The 19,163-nt window shown below is 48.7% G+C and overlaps 1 protein-coding gene across 11 annotated transcripts in view; it reads left to right on the top strand.

Moving 5' to 3' along the window:
* The window catches only part of Wnk (Wnk kinase), a 540,152-nt gene that overhangs the window by 443,782 nt on the left and 77,207 nt on the right, over positions 1–19,163 (top strand). For all 11 annotated transcript variants that reach the window (XM_065456126.1, XM_065456128.1, XM_065456129.1 and 8 more), the window contains one exon: positions 3,615–3,968. In XM_065456126.1, the coding sequence (XP_065312198.1) occupies positions 3,615–3,968 (354 nt within the window). The remainder of the gene's footprint in view (positions 1–3,614; positions 3,969–19,163) is intronic.

Genomic DNA, 19,163 nt, shown 5'->3' with positions numbered 1-19,163 from the left:
GACATGCGATCACGCAGACGTGAGTGCACAGGAGGAAATGGGTGCATGTGCTCCCCACAATGGTTACCACAGCTTCCACAAGGTGGCCATTGGTGCGCCATGTGCTCGGCATGTTGATGCGCCTTTCCCATTTTTGCAACACCTCTCCTGTGGCTGTGTGATAACCAGGTGATAATTAAAATGGTTGTAAAATGTAATGTCGTAATTTTTTTTGTAGTACTCATAATATCATGCAAATGCAAGTCGCTCATTATGTTTTCAGCTATTGACCATAGTTTCGCCTATTGACATCATGTCCATTGAACGAAATCACAAAATTGCCACATTGTGATGCTGCTGTCAGTGATGCTGCACAGCAAGCTTTCTCAGGAAAATTGCAGGACCCCTTTAAAGGAAGTGGGCAGTTGCCATGTTGTTGCATAGGCCATGGTGCTCTATCATGGGAATTGTACTAATGTGGTGCTTCCAACTTCGTCGCACCGTGTGGCTTAGTTAATTTCTTGTACGCAATTTGAATGCTGTACTAAAGTCTACTTGCGTAAGTCAGTAGTGGGTATTGACTACTTCGTGATAAGCTGCGTTCCTTATGCATATTACGGAAAATGTTTACAGCCCGACATATTCCTTCAGCAGACATATTAGGGCAGCATTTTCATAACATATCAAGCTCACTAAACTACTCCACTGAATTTCAAAAGTACAAACAATCAGCAGAAAAACAAAAGCTTCCTACAGCAGGAAGTTCCGAGAAACCATATAATGCCCCCCTAACACTTTCCGAAATTAACAGAGTACTCACTACTGGCAAAAAAACAGCGCCAGGTCCGGACAGAATACATTACACAATGCTCGCACACCTATCTTCAAAAGCAGTTAAGACATTGCTCCGCTTTTTTAACATAATCTAGGAAACAGGAAAAATGCCGAATGCGTGGAAAAAAGCCATTATAATCCCTTTCTTGAAAGCTGGAAAGCATCCTACAACAGCTACAAGCTACCGACCTATAGCACTCACAAGCTGTCTCGCCAAGTCATATGAATCCATTATAAACATCAGATTGGCATACGTCCTCGAAACTGAGAACCTGCTCGATAATCATCAGTGTGGGTACAAGAAAGGCTGCTCCACAACAGATCATCTAGTTCAGTTAGAACACGAGATACGTGCGGCCTTTCTACAAAAGCAATATTGTCTCACAGTTTTCTTTGATCTTGAAAAAGCGTACGACTCAACATGGAGGCTCGGTATTTTATGGGATTTAGCGAATTTAGGGATCCGCGGCAGAATGCTTAAATGTCTAGCTGATTTCATGTCCGATCGAACATTCCAGGTGCGTTTAGGAACGGTGCTGTCCAGCGTATTTATTCAGGAAAACGGAGTACCGCAGGGATGCGTATTGAGCACAACACTGTTTGTGGTAAAAATTAACTCACTCAATAATGTAATTCCATCTTCTATAATGCATTCACTATATGTGGATGATCTTCAAATTGCATGTCGTGCATCGAACATGGCAACCTGCGAACGACAAATTCAAATTACACTAAACAAACTAACGCAGTGGGCATCTGAAAACGGCTTTCGCTTCTCAAGTGAAAAAACGATTAGTGTTGTCTTCACACAAAAAAGAGGCCTACAACCAGATCCCATCCTTAAACTACAGGATGCCACACTACCCATGAAACAAGAACACAAGTTTCTGGGTGTTCTGTTTGATAAAAAGTTGAACTTTCTTGCACACATCAATAGTATTAAAATCAAAGCGAACAATGCACTTAACATTCTAAAGATCCTCTCCCGGAAACGGTGGGGCTCTGACCGTAAATGCCTGCTACACATCTACTGCACTTTGGTGCGTGGCATATTAGACTATGGTAGCATTACATATGGTTCAGCCAGACTATCTTACGTCCGACGACTTGATCCAGTCCACAACTTAGGACTACGACTAGCATGCAGTGCTTACAGAACATCACCTATACAGAGCTTACATGTTGAATGTAATGAACCTCCTTTACAGCATCGCAGAGCGCTACTAACTTTTTCCTACATACTCAGAATCCGATCCTCACCACAACACATATGCTATAACATCGTCACAAAGTGCAGCTCACGCTTACATTACACAAATAAACCAAACATGATTAGGCCGCTTATCTTGCGATACGAGGAATACTGTCGGGATTATGACATCCCTCGGGAAGTCCTCCAGGTTGCCAGAAAGCCAGAACGTTTACCCCCGTGGTGTGATTTCACAGCGTTATGTGATTGGACACTAACACATCTAAAGAAAAGAGACACACCACATCAACACATTATACAAGAATTCCGCTCTCTTCAAGACAAGTACATAAACTACATAGAATTTTATACTGATGGCTCTAAAATGGAAAAACACGTGGGTGTAGGGGCTGTAACAGAAAATTGGGAAACATGTATTCGATTACCTCAGCATGCCTCTGTCTACACAGCCGAAGTGTACGCGATATGGACGGTAGTTCAAAAGATCATTGCTGACAAACTTGAAAACACTGTCATATACACAGATTCATTAAGCGTACTGAAGGCTCTACACATGAAATCCCAAAGTGAACCCTTGTTAGGCGATATTTTGAATGCATTAACGTCAAACAAATATGGCAGATCAATTAAGTTATGCTGGGTACCAAGCCATGTTGGAATATTGGGTAACGAAGCGGTGGATAGATGCGCATCAATGGCAGCGTACAAAAACATTCAAAATACAGCACTTCCATATAAAGACAGTGTCAATGCGATTCGGAAGGCCTTGACGTCAAAATGGCAACGCGATTGGGACACTTGTTTAAGCAACAAGCTTCATCTAATTAAACCTGTCATCGGAGAGTGGAAATCATGCAGTCACCAGCAACGATTCTACGAGGTGATCTTGTGTCGACTTCGAATTGGACACACACATCTGACGCACAATTTCCTTCTCCGAAAAGAAAACCCGCCAACTTGCAAAAAATGTACTGAAGCTCTTACAGTCATGCACATCTTAATAACATGTCCACACATCGATACACTGAGACGGAGGTTTTTACACAGCCTGTATAAATTGCACATCCCATTACACCCTACCCTATTACTAGCAGATGACCCCCTAGTGCCATTTCCTAACCTCTTCGACTTTTTAGAAAAAACTGGTTATTTACACCAACTATAATGTAATGCAGGTTTACCTGCCCTAACGGTCCTTTTTATTTTGTCTTGTGACTGGCGCAGCATGGCCTTAGTTGCCTTTATGCCACTAAACCCAAACTAACTAACTAACTAACTAATATTCCTTCAGCAACACTTTCCCATCATGCATGAATGTGTAAGCAGCACTAATCGCCCCTGTAGCCTCACTTAATTCTTGAAGGAAAAGCTGCAGTATCCCAATTGCCACCAGAAGTGCTTGTCCTCGTTTTCAATTGCCACCAAAGTGTCCCTTGTCCCACTTTGCGCTGCCTCATTTAAAATGAAGGTTCACTCCTGGCTTGGCCTTTTTTTTGTGTGTGTGTGTGTGTGTACCATCTGCGAGCACGCATGTCTTGGGTTTGCTATGCCTGTGAAATTATAGTGACGCAAATGTTCTTTGTGACTACAGCCAGCCGAGACCCCTGCAGCCAGCATAGCCCCTGTCGAGCCAGGAGCTGCAGCCCCTGCTTCACCCAAGCACGTGCCGGCGCACAGTGTGGCAGCATCCGTGGCTGCTGTGTCCGCTGCCCCCCCTGCTGTGGTGACTGTGGCACCGTCCAGCTCGCGGCCCTCGTCAGTACCACCTGAGCGCAAGCCTGCCGTAGCAACCAACCTGGAGGACTTGAAGCTGGAGCTGCAGAAACTGCACGGCAACACCATGAAGAGTAACATTGAGCAAGGGCTGCAGGCCATATTCTCACAGAACACTGTGGCCCCAGTTCTGACACCTGCGCACTCGCAGCCGCAGGTGCCGCCGCTCTCTGTAAGTGCTTCTCCACTTGAGTCTGCTGGGGAAGACTTGTAATCATACTAGTTACGCAGCCAGAGTGCATTATTTAGTGTAGGAAATTTTCGGTGCTCTTCTCTACCCTTATTGCTTGCTTGATACAAGTTCACAAGCTGGCAGTAACATAGCCAAGATAGGTGACAGATAAGTTCCTTTGTGAAGCCAACCAATCAGCAAAGTTTGTCCTTTTAATGCGTTAGCATTAGGAGTGTCAAAGTGGAATAAAGTGTGTGTATGTGAAGTGTGGGAAGCCACTTGCATGTTAAGAGGTATATATACAGTTGAGCCCACTTATGACGAACTCGATAGTTCCGTGAAAAGTGGTTGTTATATCAGTAGTTTGGTATATGTGGACTCTACCTTAGAAACGCTCAAAAATTAATCGCGCTGAAGCTTGTGTGTGTCAGCAGTTACAATTCGTCAACCCTGCCTGTGCCTAGTTTAGTTGCGCTTCCATGCTTTGGTACTTTGCGTGCGCCCTTTTTACCGTGACTGGGTTCGAACCATTCATTGTAAAGGCGGAACCGCATGGCGCGATTTCAGGCGCGATTGACGCGTGGATGGTGGGACGCGCGCGTCATTTAGACGCGTGCCCAGCATGATCCGTCACGAAATCGCGCCGCCGCGTGCTGCTGCTCGGAGTAGAAAAAAACGCGTCGCGCGGCGCGTCCACCAATCAGAGTTCAGGTAAGTCACGTGGCATTTTGGTTCTTTTTTCGCCACCAGATGGCCCTGCTCTCTGCGCATCTCGACGGAACCTCCTTGGCGGAACTTTTTTTTTTTTTAGGCAGAACTGGCCCGCGCGTCAAGGAAAACGTGCTACCGTGATTTCGTTTGCGCATCGTGTTGGTTCGCGCATCATGTTCACCTAAAATTAACAAAGCAACCTTCAACGAGGCCCTAATAACTAAAGGGGAGAAGCGTCGCGTCTCATCGCTAATACTGGCAAGACAATTTGCTAATAATATTACCAGTGTATGGTGCTCGCTGTCTTCTAAACCACACAGGCTGCACCCACATGTACCTCCTGACCCGCATTTTTTCTTGCTTCAGTATCAGCATCCCCCTTAATAGTAGCAATCGCCTCTTCTGCTCGGTAATAAGCAGCCAACCCTCCTTTGTATATGTGAAGTTGTAAACAAGCAGTGGCTTCTCAGCATGCGGAAGGTACACAGTCTCAGTTTTGCACACAATATTGCTGCTTGAAATTAAGCTTGATAAGTACACTTCGGAAAGAAATGTTGCTGTCTAATTACACTCAGATTATTTTTATTGTAGTGTTCTGTAAGTTTAAGGGCATATTATATATGCAGTAACAGAGACAATACATGTCGTTGAGAGTTATGTTGTCTGGCAACCCGGAAAACTCGGCGCGAACGCGCCGCTCCTTTTTTTCGTACGGGTGCTCACGCGTCGGCGGCAACGCGGGCGTTTGCCGCCCGTCGCGTTTTTCGCTCGCGAAAAACGCGCCATGCGGTTCCAGCTTAACAGTGCAGTGTTTACAAAACATTTGTGATATCTGGAAGCAGTTTCAACAGGCAGGGTTAGAAAATCATAAATGTGCTTAAATGTTGTCATTAAAACCGATAGATTGTTATAACTGGGATCAATATGAGTGGGTTCGACTGTTATGCGGTGAAACCTTAATATAACAAATTCAGTAACATTTGCAGTGTGTCTGGAATAAATAAGTGATTGGGGTTGTCACAGCCATCAGTCATTCGCATCATTGCAGCCATCGCCAGCCATTTCAGTTGAAGGAAAAGAAAAAGTGTAGATGAGGTTTCCCCCACAGCACAAGAGAAAGCCACAGTCAAGGAATGCTTCCATGCGTTTCCTTGACCACGGTCAAAACTCCTAGAATGGTAGGATGTATGGATGGAGCCCTCATCGCAATCGTCTGCCCTAAAATGCTCAGCCCTAGCAAAACGAAATCCTATTGTTAGATGCAGCCTACACCCAAAGAGAACCGCCTTGTTTGCTTAGCGTATGGCACACCACCTAGCGACAAAAAAAATAAAACTCAGTATAAAATTAAATCGCCAGAGCTACGTACCTGTGCTCACAAAAACAGGCTACACTCAAGAAGCACAACAATAGCGGCGAACAAAGTCGGTGATCATCGAAATCTGATCTGCTGGTCAAGTGCGCTGGCTTTTATACAGGAAACGTGGAAGTTTCCAAAGTACTAATGGCTGGTGCCTGCGTGTCTTCCAGAAAGTACTACACAATCCACGTCGTATATACAGTCAGATTAAACAAGCTTCGGTAACAACAGACAATACGTAAAACCATCGATAACATTCCAGTAAGTTCCAATCATGTGAGCACATCTTGCGTTGAGTGATAACTTCAAGTTACTAGTGGGGGAAATGCAGTCCCCCAGAAAAGGATAAATAAGTACACATGTCAGTGCTCCCCTCTTAAAAAGCATCATCGCGATGCTACAAACAGATACGAAAGTAAAAAAAAAATCACTCACAATAAAAAAAAAACAAGGCAACAAAGAAACGAAGTTCCTAAGTTCAGCAGCGGGCGTGGAAAGGCTTAAGACACACAACATGGACGACTTCAGGTTGTGCACAGCACCACTGTGATTACAAAATGTGGTTTGGCACGACCTCATAGTCCAGTGCACCAATGCATTGGATGATTTTGTAAGGTCCGAAATGGCGTCATAACAGTTTCTCACCGAGTCCTTGTTGGCATATATTGGAGTCGAGACCCAAAGATGGTCACCAGGCTGGTATTATACATAGCGTTATCGAAGATTGTAGTGCCGGCTGTCGGTCCTCTGCTGGTTCTTGATGCACAGGCAGGCGAGCTGTCTGGCTTCTTCGTCACACTAAAATTAGGCGGTGACTAGATTCTCTTCGTTGGTGACATGCAGTAGCATGCCGTCAAGAGTCATCGTTGGGTTCCTGCCGTAAACGAACTTGAACAGCGGGATCTGCGTTGTTTGCACTGCCGTGTTATAAAGAAAAGGTCACGTAAGGCAGGATGGCATCCCACATCTTGTGCTCGACATCGACATGCATTGCTAGCATGTGAGCGAGGGTCTTGTTCAGCCACTCCGTAAGACCATTCATCTGCAGGTGGTAAGCAGTTGTCCTCCTGTAGCTTGTCTGGCTGTATTGCAGAATGGCTTGGGTGAGCTTTGCTGTAAAGACCGTTCCTCTGTCAGTGATGAGGATTTCTGTGGCACCGTGTCACAGCAGGATGTTCTCAACAAAGAATTTCACCACTTTGGCTGCTGTACCTTTCGGTAGAGCTTTCATTTCAGCGAAGCGGGTGAGGTAGTCCATTGTCACAGCGATTCACTTATTTCCGGCTCTTGAAGTCGGAAAGGGTCCCAACAAATGCATTCCGATCTGCTGAAACGGTCGGCAAGGAGGCTTGATCAGCTGTAGTAATCCCGCTAGTTTTGTCTGCAGTGTCTTGGATCGTTGGCAGTCACAACATGTCTTGACATAACGGGTGACGTCGGTGGTCGGGCACGGCCAATAGTACTTCTTTTGTATTCTTGCTAGCGTGTGGGAAAACCCAAGGTGCCCAGCTGTCTGTTCGTCGAGCAGGGTGTGCAGGACTTCTGGCCGGAGTGCTGCGGGCACAACAAGAAGGTAGTTTGTGTGGACTGGGGAGAAGTTCTTTTTTCTAAGGACGCCGTTGGGTAAAGAAAATTAAGATAGTCCACTCCGAAATACCTTAGGAACAACGTTGGTCTTACCTTCTAAGTACTCCACAAATCTTCATAACTCCAGGTCTGCTCGCTCTGTTCGGCGAAGTCGTCTGCGGTTATTGTTCCTATGAAGGCGTTGTTCGATTCGCCTTGTGGTGGCAGGTGCATAGGCGCATGCGACAGGCAGTCGGTATCAGAATGCTTCCTCCTGGACTTATACAATACAGTTATGTCGAATTCTCGGAATCTGAGACTCCATCGTGCTAGGCGACCTGAAGGATCCTTGCCACCTGAAAGTTTGCCAGCCAGCACAAGGCGTGGTCAGGTCAAAATTTCACTGTAGCCCAAACAATAGCAAGGCACTCTTTCTCCGTCGTAGAGTAATTCGCTTCCGCTGTTGACAGTGACCGGCTAGCTTAAGCTATTATGCTTTCTAAGTCCATCCTTTCTTTTGAACTAGCACAGCATCAAGGCCTATGCTGCTTGCGTCAGTGTGGGTTTTCATCTCAGAATCTTTGTCGAAGTGTGAAAGCACCGGTTGTGACTGCAGCCATCGTTTTAGCTCCTGAAATGCGTCTCCTTGCCGTGTTTACCATTTAAAGTTGACGTTATCATTAGTGAGATGATGTAATGGCTCCACAATTCTTGAAAAGTTTCTTACAAAGCGCCTGTAATAGGCACACAGGCCAAGAAGTATGCCTTCTTCTCGACAGGCCGCAGGAACTTAGCAATGGCAGCTGTCTTCTGTGGGTCAGGACGGACTCCAGACTCGCTTATGACGTGCCCTAGGAACAGAAGTTTTTTCTAAGCGAAATGGCACTTTTCTGGCTTGAGGGTAAGTCGGGATTACTTCATTGCCTGCAGTACTGTCTCAAGCCACCTAAGAGGGTCATGGAAATTCTCAGTGAAGACGACGTCATCCAAGTAGACAAGACAGGTCTGCCACTTCTACCCTGCTAACACCGTGTCCATCATGCGCTGGAACGCTGGAGGCGCCGAGCACAGTCCGAATGGCATGACCTTAAACTCATAGAGGCCATCTGGCGTGATGAAGGCGGTCTTTTCGCAATCTCTCTCTTCAACTTCTATTTTTGCCAGTAGCCAGACTTAAGATCCATTGACAAGAAGTCTTTGGCATTGCAGAGCCAATCCAATGCATGATATCTCCGTGAGAAGGGGTATACATCCTTTTTTGTGATCTTGTTCAGTAGAGGATAATCGACCCAGAAACATAGCGTTCCGTCCTTTTTTCTTCACTAAGACTACATTCGATGCCCACAGGCTTCTCGACGGCTGGATGATGTTGTCACACAGAATTTTGTCGACTTGTTGTCTTTTAGCTTGTGGTCTCCTTGCTACGCTCATGGCGCACATGCTCTGATATCGCGCCCGCCGGACAACCACCGCGGGTTCGAGCACTCTGCGCCGCTATGCATGCAGGGTGGGTCCGAACCCGCTCGGGCCTGCTCCGTGTGCTAAAGCATCACTGTGCGCGTACGTGCCTTGACGATCCCAGCTAGGGGAAGGCAAGGTCGCAAGTGCAGCAAAGGGGACCCTAGGCAAAGCTCTCTAGAAACAACAAAGAACAGTTATTAAGCTCTGGTTTTCGATACAAGCAGAAGTTTAAACAAGACGTCTGAATCTAAATCTAATCGCGACACAAACATGGTCAAATGGTCGCCGGTGGCCGCTAATGGCGCACTGCGACAGAGAGAACAAAGAATCCAGTAGCAAGAGGCTGCCCATCCTTCGGCCAGCGCCTGCCGTTGTGCACCCCCACAGCAGAGGAAATGGAAACAAAGAGAAACAAAAGAACAGCCGAGGGAACAATTAGAAGTCGCTGCCTCAGGACATCGAGACTACGAAAGAGTGCACATGCTCGCCAAGCCTGGGACCCTGCCGAGTCGAAGTAACCATTAGCCGGCAGCGGGCAAAGGGGGCCACCACCAGCAGAGAGGAACACGCTGTCACATATAAGAGGGAAGATAAAATAAAATGGTAGACGAAGAAAGGTTTCAAGAAGACGACGAGGATGGCGTTAAGAACAACGTGGATTAACCGAAGACGAAAGAAGATAAAGAAGAAGTTCTCAGTGAGGTGACAAGAGATGATAGGTGGAGAAGTATCCGGTAAGATGGAAAGCGATGATTGGTGGAGAAGAGAAGAAGACGAAGAGAAGGATTACGTGGACTAACAAGGCTATAAAAGGGCGAGGAAGGGCGAGACACAGGGGGGAAGAAAGCAGCGGAGACTCGGCGGGTGAGGGACGGTTCGACCGGAAGAGAGCGACGTCGGCTAGTGCTCCGGTGAGCTCGCGTTCTACGGCTTTGCACCGCAGACTTCCTGCCGTTCCTGAGCCCATTCCGGGGAGTCCACGGAGGACGCCACCACCTGCTACGGCCAGGGGTGTCTCTACCGCTGTTGCCACCTTTCCAGGTGGTGCCCCAACGCCAACATTGTCGACCACACCTCCACGGGCGCTTGGACCGGGAGCGTGTACGACGCAACCAACGACGCCTCCAGCGACGCCAGCCCTCGAACGTCGCACGCCACTCCGAGGCCGGCTACGGGACCCACACCACGCCACATCCGCACCGAACCAGACATGAGCACGAACGGCAACCACTCTCAATAGAACGCTAGTGGCAGTGTTACCAGTTCGTGTGTGTACTGACAGTTTTTGTATCTTGTGTGTTAGTTTTGTTAGGTTTGTGTGCTGCTGTTCGTGTCGCGTGGGTTGTATTAAATGTGCATCTGTGTGGGTACACCTGTCGCCTAGTCCATTCTTTCGGCCAGAGTGTTCTCCGGAGGAGATCCGTGACAAAGACAAGTGGCGAGCCTGCCAGGATTCATTTCCTTGTTTCTTTTTTATTTGTCTCGGATCTTTCCGAACTCTCGACGGCAGAAAGTATGGATTTGGTAAAAACGCTAGAACTTGCGCTCAAGCTAGGGCTAAGCAAGGAAGAGGCGATGCGTCTCTGGGACGGGAAGAAAGAAGAGGCAAAAAGGCAGAGAGAGGAAAGGGCGCAAGCACGCGCAGATGCTTGCGAAGTAGCTCGCGAAGTAGAAGAGCGAGAGGCTAGAAGAGCTCGCGAGGCAGAAGAGCAGGAGAAAAAAAAGATAGAACGGGAGAAGGAGTTCTTTTTGTGGAAACAGGCGCATATCGCCGGAGCATATGAGGGGATCACGGAAGATGATCAGCGTTCCTTAGCGGGTACCGAATCTTCTAGACCGGCCACGGTTTGTACAAGAAAGTTGACGGCTCGTTTTGACGACAAAAGAGATGATTTGGATGCGTATCCGCAACGATTGAAGCGGATAGCTCTGGGGCAAGACCAAGCTGCATGCGTTGTCCACTCTCGGGCAGAACTTGTCACCCCATCTGAAGTTCCACCGCGGAAAGGAGAGCAAACCCCGCTGGTAAATGAGGTGGTGAGTGGAGCACTCGACTCAAAGGAAGCAATGCAGGTGTGTGGTGAGGCAGTCACTTTCTCGTCGGCAGTCGAGACAAGAGCTCAAGCGACAGGCAGAGCAACGCAGCGTTTGGAAAGAAAGAAAGAGGGTAAGGAGAAGAAGTCCAAAGACAAGAAGCGCACGAGCAAAGACAAGTCCAAAGACAAGAAGCGCACGAGCAAAGACGAGTCCAATGACAAGAAGCGCACGAGCAAAGACGAGTCCAAATACAAGAAGAGCAAGAGCAAAGACAAGAAAAGCAAAGGCAAGGATAGTAAAAAGAAGAAAAAGAAGGGTTTCTGTCGCTGGCTAAGCAGCAAAAGCAGCAAGAGCACCAAAGAGAAAGGGGGAGGCAAGCGCAAGTCCAAGAAGGCCAGGAAAGGTTCTTTTAGGAAGGCAGCTCGAGATACAGAAGCAAAGAGAAGGCTGGCAAGGCTAAGTCCAGCAAGGAGAAGGTGGACAAAGGAAGCAAGGAGAAGGCGGACAAAGGCAGTAAGGAGAAGTCGAGCAAGGAAAAGAGCTCCAAAGAGAAGCATAGCAAGAAAAAGAGCAGCAAGGAGAAAGACAACAAGGATAAGCAAAGTAAAGAAAAGCAACAAAGCAAGGAGAAACACAAGGATAAGCACGACAGCAAAGAGAAGCATAGTAAGGACAAGCAGAGCAAGGAGCCCAGTAAGTCCAGTTTGGCCTTGCAAGAATGCTAATTTCAAGTGGAATATATTAAAGGCAGGAATAACGTTGGGGTGGACTTCATGAGCAGGGCCAACTGAACAGCTCTAGGTATCTCTGGGAGGTATCTTGTTGTTGCTGCTGTGCTATGTATCTCAGGGATGTATCATGTTGTTGGTGTTGTGGTGGTGGTTATGTGAATATACAAAGGAGTGTGTTTTGGACATTAACGTGTTTATTATGGACACCGCGTGGACAATTGCATTGTTCTGAAAACGCAGCTTGGTTGTGGACATTAACATGTTTAGAAGGATACCGTATGGACAACGGCAGTGATGTGTTAGTGGTGTGCTTTTGGTGTGTGCTGGTCATCTGCGTTGTGCTGTGTGGTGTGCTGGGGCCAGAATCACCACAGAAGATAGTCGGCTGGCTGGATGGCTTGAAGAGGAGGACGACTTGAGCAGTTTTTCGGGGAAAAACTCTTGAGAGAGGGGGCTCTTGTCACATATAAGAGGGAAGGTAAAATAATATGGTAGACGAAGAAAGGTTTCAAGAAGACGACAAGGATGGCGTTAAGAATGACGTGGATTAACCGAAGACGAAAGAAGATAAAGAAGAAGTTCTCAGTGAGGTGACAAGAGATGATAGGTGGAGAAGTATCCGGTAAGATGGAAAGCGATGATTGGTGTAGAAGAGAAGAAGACGAAGAGAAGGATTACGTGGACTAACAAGGCTATAAAAGGGCGAGGAAGGGCGAGACACAGGGGGGAAGAAAGCAGCGGAGACTCGGCGGGTGAGGGACGGTTCGACCGGAACAGAGCGACGTCGGCTAGTGCTCCGGTGAGCTCGCGTTCTATGGCTTTGCACCGCAGACTTCCTGCCGTTCCTGAGCCCATTCCGGGGAGTCCACGGAGGACGCTACCACCTGCTACGGCCAGGGGTGTCTCTACCGCTGTTGCCACCCTTCCGGGTGGTGCCCCAACGCCAACATCGTCAGCCACACCTCCACGGGCACTTGGACCGGGAGCGTGTACGACGCAACCAACGACACCTCCAGCGACGCCAGCCCTCGAACGTCGAACGCCACTCCGACGCCGGCTTCAGGACCCACACCACGCCACATCCGCACCGAACCAGACGTGAACACGAACGCCAACCACTCTCAATAGAACGCTAGTGGCAGTGTTACCAGTTCGTGTGTGTACTGACAGTTTTTGTATCTTGTGTGTTAGTTTTGTTAGGTTTGTGTGCTGCTGTTCGTGTCGCGTGGGTTGTATTAAATGTGCATCTGTGTGGGTACACCTGTCACCTAGTCCATTCTTTCGGCCAGAGTGTTCTCCGGAGGAGATCCGTGACACACGCACACACCTTCAGATGCCCCAATGTTGTCTCTTCGGGCCCCGTCTTGTGCGTACGTACCCGGAGCACACGCAAGCAGCGCCCGAATCCCACCAGAATGTCGGCCAATGGGTGAAGCCCATTGACCTTCCCATGGGGAGGGATGATAGCCAAGTGATAGTGTTTCATGACCTGCTGCCACCCTGTCCAGGCAGGGAGGAGAGGGACACGGAGCCCCCGGAAACGCAACACAACAGCTCCACACAACCACCGCAAGCGCCCGAAACCCCACAAGCTTCATGTTCTCATGTCAAAACTCGGTAAAGGTTCTGGCCTTCAGAGCACTCTTCGGTTATTATGCAATGCTTTGCAACTGGTGTTTGTCGAATCCTCGATGACGTCGAAAAGCGGTCTTTGTATCATAAGAAAAAACTTCTGAGCTGTTGCTGCTTAGTCAGGGGGAGACTTGGATTTATGTCAAAGTCTGCTTTGGGAACTATGGTCGTTGCAGTATATGCGGCAGAATCCGAGAGGACAAATGCGTTGCTGGTTTCCACAATTTCCTCAATGTAGGCGATCGTTGTGCCCTTGTTGATTGCTTGACCTCCTGGCTGAAGTTTGTCAGCATCACCGTCGCTTTCCCTCCATGCAGTCAAGTGATCCCCCTTGCGACGCAGATTTCATGGTCGAGCAGTAGACGTTGGTTGCCCTCAATGACACCTTCTACATGTGCGGGTGTTTCGCTGCCGACGGCAATGACAATGCTGGAGTGAGGCAGGATGCTGACTTGGTCCTCAAGTGCACTCAAGGCATGGTGACTACAGAGCTCTCTGGTACTATAGCAGATTTTCGGATAGCATTACCGACTTTGACTTCAGGTAGATGATTGTGCCATGTTGGTTCCGGAAGTCCATGCCAAGAATGACGTCTCGTAAGCTCTGTTGGAGGATAACGAAGGTGGCAGGGTAGGCCCGGTCATGAACTGTAATTCTTGCCGTGCAGATTCCAGTTGGCACTATCAGGTGTCCTCCAGCCGCCCAAATTTGAGGGCCATCCCATGCAGTCTTCACTTTCTCCAACGTGGCATTCATTTCATACGCACGCACCTTCAGACACACCAATGTGGTCTCCCCGGGCCCCCGTCTTGCGCGTGCGTACCCGGAGCGCATGCAAGCAGGGCCCAAATCCTGCGAAAATGTAGACCAATGGGGAAAACCTCTTGACCTTTTCGTGGGTGGGATGACAGCCGAGTGACAGTGTTTTACGAGCCGCTGCCACCCCATCCGGGCAGGGAAGACAGGGACACGGAGCCCCCGGAAACACAACACACTCGCTCCACACAACCACCGCGAGAGCCCAAAACCCCACATCCCTACCCCCTTAAACGCCCCCTGCCAATGCAAGGCTGGTGGCTCCACAGCTAGCAAAAAAAAAGAAAATGAACAAACAACAAAGAAATAGTTACTACAATGCAATACCAGAGCGGTCCATTGGCAGCCGAAACCTAAAATCACTATCCTCGAAAAACTATAAATTAAAGAAGACATCAAAGGCAAAAATCCATTAGGATAAATTAAATATTTAGGTGTGAGGTACACAACAGCAACAAAATAAGTCCACATGAACCCATTGCAATGTAAACATACGCAATAAATGCATCCACCGAAGAAAAAATCACGTTCACATCAATCAATCAAATCAAATCAATCACATCAAATCAATCACATAACCCACACGTTCTGGTGATGCCTGCGGCAAAAAGGACATTCCACGTCCGCTGCCAAGGTCTGTGAGTGGTGGCGCTGGCTAACACCCCCAGGGTTCTACTAGGACACATAAATACCCAAGAAAGTGGACGGGAAAACGGCGCCGTGGTAGCTTAATTGGTAGAGCATCGCACGCGAAATGCGAAGGTTGTGGGTTCGGTTCCTTCCTGCGGCAAGTTGTTTTTTCATCCACTTTAATTTCCATGAATTTATCGTTTCTTTGTTTCATTTATTAAGCACAAGTAATTTCCTTTATGTTGTCCTTGGTGTCTGTGTTTGTTGGCTTCTTATGATATGACTCTCAAAGTTATGGCCCGAGAATACTGGTTCGCCTGTGCCACGTGCACTATTCTGTGACTAATAGCACAGCTGAAATGCAAATGAATGACCCAAAAAGATTAAGAAAATGGGTGACCATGAAATGGGCCGCAGGAAGCTTCAACACGCAGGCGTGGGGTTCCCTGGGAGATGACCAAACTTTGGATGGCGGAGAAACGTTTGCCGAAGGCGTGGCTTCATGGCAGTGCAGATTGCACTGCCATGAAATTGCTGCTCAAGGCAAAATTCACATATAACTCGGGCCTCGATTTTACGGTTGAAACTTTTCAGATTTTGATTCGAGCTTTCTCCCAAAAATATGTACGTTTTGAAACATGCATGTTGCATTCCTAATTAGAACTGCCATAGAAAAGACATAATCTTAGTGAGATGAGTGTCATATACCATTTAATCTCACTTCTTCGTCCTCACTTCTCCTCCTAGCCCACTGCTTCGTCTTCTTTCATGCATCCAGTTCAGACTGCTTTACTCTTCCGGACTTACTTTCATTAATCTCCTTGTGTAATATTGTTACGAATGATGTTTATTTACAAGGTGAAACGAGGTCCGAGATGGAAGCTACAGGCCAGGCCCAGTTGGCGCAGAGTGCCCCGAAATCACGCGCGCACACTCTACTTCTTTCTCTGCCTCAGTCGCGCAGTGCTGCGACATTTTCCCCGGGGGCAGACGAAGCTTGCTGAGTGAGTTAGAGGGACCTGTGATGGTACTGCTTGAGTCTGGCCACGTGAACAACTTGCGTCACACGTGAACACCAATTACTTGCCGTCACTTTGGCGACGACATAGTTCACATCACTTAAGCGGCTGAGTATAACGAATGGTCTGGTGTAAGTGGCGAGAAACTTGCGGTACAATCCCTTTTTGCAAACAGGTGTCCACAACCAAACATAATCACCCAGAGTAAAGCTGACCGGGATATGCCCCGCATCATAGCGAATCTTGCTGTGGCCTTGTGAGGACAACGTCCTAAGATGCGCCAGTCGACGTGCTTCCTCAGCACGACACAGAGTTTGGGCGATGGAAGGATCATCTTGGCACGATAAAGGTAGAATAGTGTCCAGAAAGCTCTGGGGAGCGCGTGCGTACAGCAAAAAGAACGGCGCATATCTAGTAACTTCGTGCTTGGCACTATTGTACGCGTACGTTACAAAACGTAAGACGGCGTCCCAATTCTTGTGGTCAGCAGCGACATACATTGATAACATGTTGGTAAGGGTTCGATTCGTCCGCTCCGTGAGGCCATTGGTCTGCGAGTGGTAAGGAGTGGAATGACGATATGCAGAACCAGAAAGCCGTAAAAGTTCTTCTATGACGTCGGCGGTGAATTGCCGTCCACGGTCACTGATGACAACCCGGGGAGTGCCGTGACGGAGTATGACGTGATGCAACAAAAATGAAGAGACATCTGCTGCAGTGGCAGATGGAAGTGCCGCCGCTTCCGTGTAGCGAGTAAGATAACCTACACATACTGTAATCCAGCGGTAGCCAGCTGACGTCTTTGGGAGCAAGCCAAGCAAGTCGATGCCGACTTTTTGAAAGGGTAACGTCAGTGGCCTAACTGGTTGTAAAAAGCCTGCTGGGGCCGTCATCATTTGCTTGTGGCGCTGGAAAACAGTACAGCTGGTGACATACTGTTTCGTTGTTTTCCAGAGCTTGGGCCAAAAAAATCTCTGTCTAAGTCGGTGTAGTGTGCGTGCAAAGCCAAGGTGCCCGGACGTGATATCGTCATGCATGGAACGAAGGACAGCAGGGCGCAGGTTTTCCGGCACAACTAGAAGCAATGGGGGACCACCAGCCGAGTAATTTTTTTTGTACAGCAAACCATTACGAAAAGTAAACGGTGTTGTTCCTGCTGGCTCACGTGCAGCTGCCCATAGGGATTTCAAGGTAGGGTCGCAACGTTGCTCGCTCTCAAAGGTAAGCAGGTCTGGAAAGACGGATGAGATGGAAACTAGGTAGTTATCGAAGTCATCATCCTCAGCTCTAGTGTGTGGCGAAGGGAGACGGGATAGGCAATCAGCATCCGTGTGACAGCGTCCGCTCTTGTAGTTAACGGAAAAGCTGTACTCTTGAAGGCGCAAAGCCCAGCGGGCCAACCGACCAGACGGGTCACGCAGCCCAACCAGCCAACAGAGTGAATGATGGTCAGTCACTATCGTTGTGGGGATGCGCGACCCTCGCGCCTCCCCTGATAGCTTGTTTTCCCGCATAGCCCCGTCTCCGTGCGGCGTCGCCGCGTGGGCCGCGGCGTTGGAGTGGTACAAGCATGGTGCGAGAGATGGCGCGAGTGCCGCGCCGCTGCGCGGTTACTTGCGTTCGGGAAAGACAAGGCTCTCTCTTTGGGTTCGGGAAGCGAGCGGGCCGGACGTGCCGACCCGTGCGCCGACCGATGCTTCGGCGAGACCGTCTCGCGTGGCCGCCCTCGAACGCGCCACGATTCGCGTGACTATACACGCGAACGACCAGGCGTTGGGATCCAGCATGGGGCGAACATATTCGCTCGCTGCCGGTCGCGGTAAGTCGGACTTCTAGATTTGTCGTGCGCCCATCGGCATGTTTTGTGGATAGCAACTCAGCTAGCAGGCATTGATGTATGAAAGGTGCAATAAATGCCCTTGTGATTGTATGCACTACTGTGTTGTCGTTCCTTTGTCCCAAGAGTACGGTGTGAGAACCCACATATCAGACCCCACATCGTGAATGCGCGGCCATGTAGATACGGGCGGAACTTCTGAATGGCGAATACGACTGCTAGACACTCGAGTTCAGTAACGGTGTAGTTTGTCTCCGCTTTTGTCAGTGTCCGACTAGCGTAGGCAATAACATGCTCACGGCCATCGCAGAGCAGAACAAGCACAGTGCCAACACACGCACCGCTGGCATCGGTGTGCAGCTCAGTTGACGCCTCCGGATCAAAATGCCGCAGTACCGGTCCAGAAGTCAACAAAAATTTAAGCTGTTCAAACGCCGACTCACAGTCAGCAGTCCACAAGTATGGCGCGTCTTTGTGTAGGAGAGACGTGAGGGGAGAGGCAAGCTGTGCGAAATTCTTAATAAAGCGCCGAAAATATGAGCAAAGCCCCAAAAAGCTTCGCAGATCTTTCACCGTTTGTGGCTGTTCGAAGTCGCGAATCGCTCCTATCTTTTCAGGGTCTGGTCGTATGCCGTATTTGTCGACCAGAAAGCCTAGTACGAGGGCTTGACGCTCACCGAAATGACATTTCTTCGAGTTTAAAATAAGGCCAGCTTGCTGGATACAGTCAAGAACGATCGACAGGCGCTGATTGTGCTCGTGAAATGTGCGGCCATAAATAATGACATTGTCTAAATAGCACATGCAACTTTCCCATTTGAGTCTGGGGAGCACGATATCCATAAATCACTCGAATGTTGCTGGAGCGTTGCATAAGCCAAAGGGCATAACGTTGAACTCAAAGAGACCATCAGGTGTCACGAAGGCTGTCTTCTCCTTGTCTGAGGGGTGCATGGGAATTTGCCAATATCCTGACCGTAAATCAACAGAAGAGAAATACGACGTGGAGTGGAGGCAGTCGACGGCGTCATCTATTCGTGGTAGGGGGTACACTTCTTTCATTGTGACGGTGTTTAGGCGGCGATAGTCCACACAGAATCTCCATGAGTTGTCTTTTTATGCGAAGCATATTACGAGAGCTCAACCCAGCTCCTCAGGCGCGGCGGTGTCGCCTTGAATACCACGTGACACCGTGACGTCACGACAGAGGAGAAGTGGCTTTGGCTCAACTCTTGCAAGATGGGCTGGGTGGGAATCGAACCAGGGTCTCCGGAGTGTGAGACGGAGACGCTACCACTGAGCCACGAGTACGATGCTTCAAAGCGGTACAAAAGCGCCTCTAGTGAATGCGGTGTTGCCTTAGAAACGAGCTGTTTCTAAGGCTCAGGCGTGCGT

This window comes from Dermacentor albipictus, chromosome 6 (assembly GCF_038994185.2).
Source record: "Dermacentor albipictus isolate Rhodes 1998 colony chromosome 6, USDA_Dalb.pri_finalv2, whole genome shotgun sequence".
NCBI classification, from domain to species: Eukaryota; Metazoa; Arthropoda; class Arachnida; order Ixodida; family Ixodidae; genus Dermacentor; species Dermacentor albipictus.
Note: the sequence above shows the minus strand (reverse complement) of the source record. Positions and strands in the feature narration are given on the sequence as shown.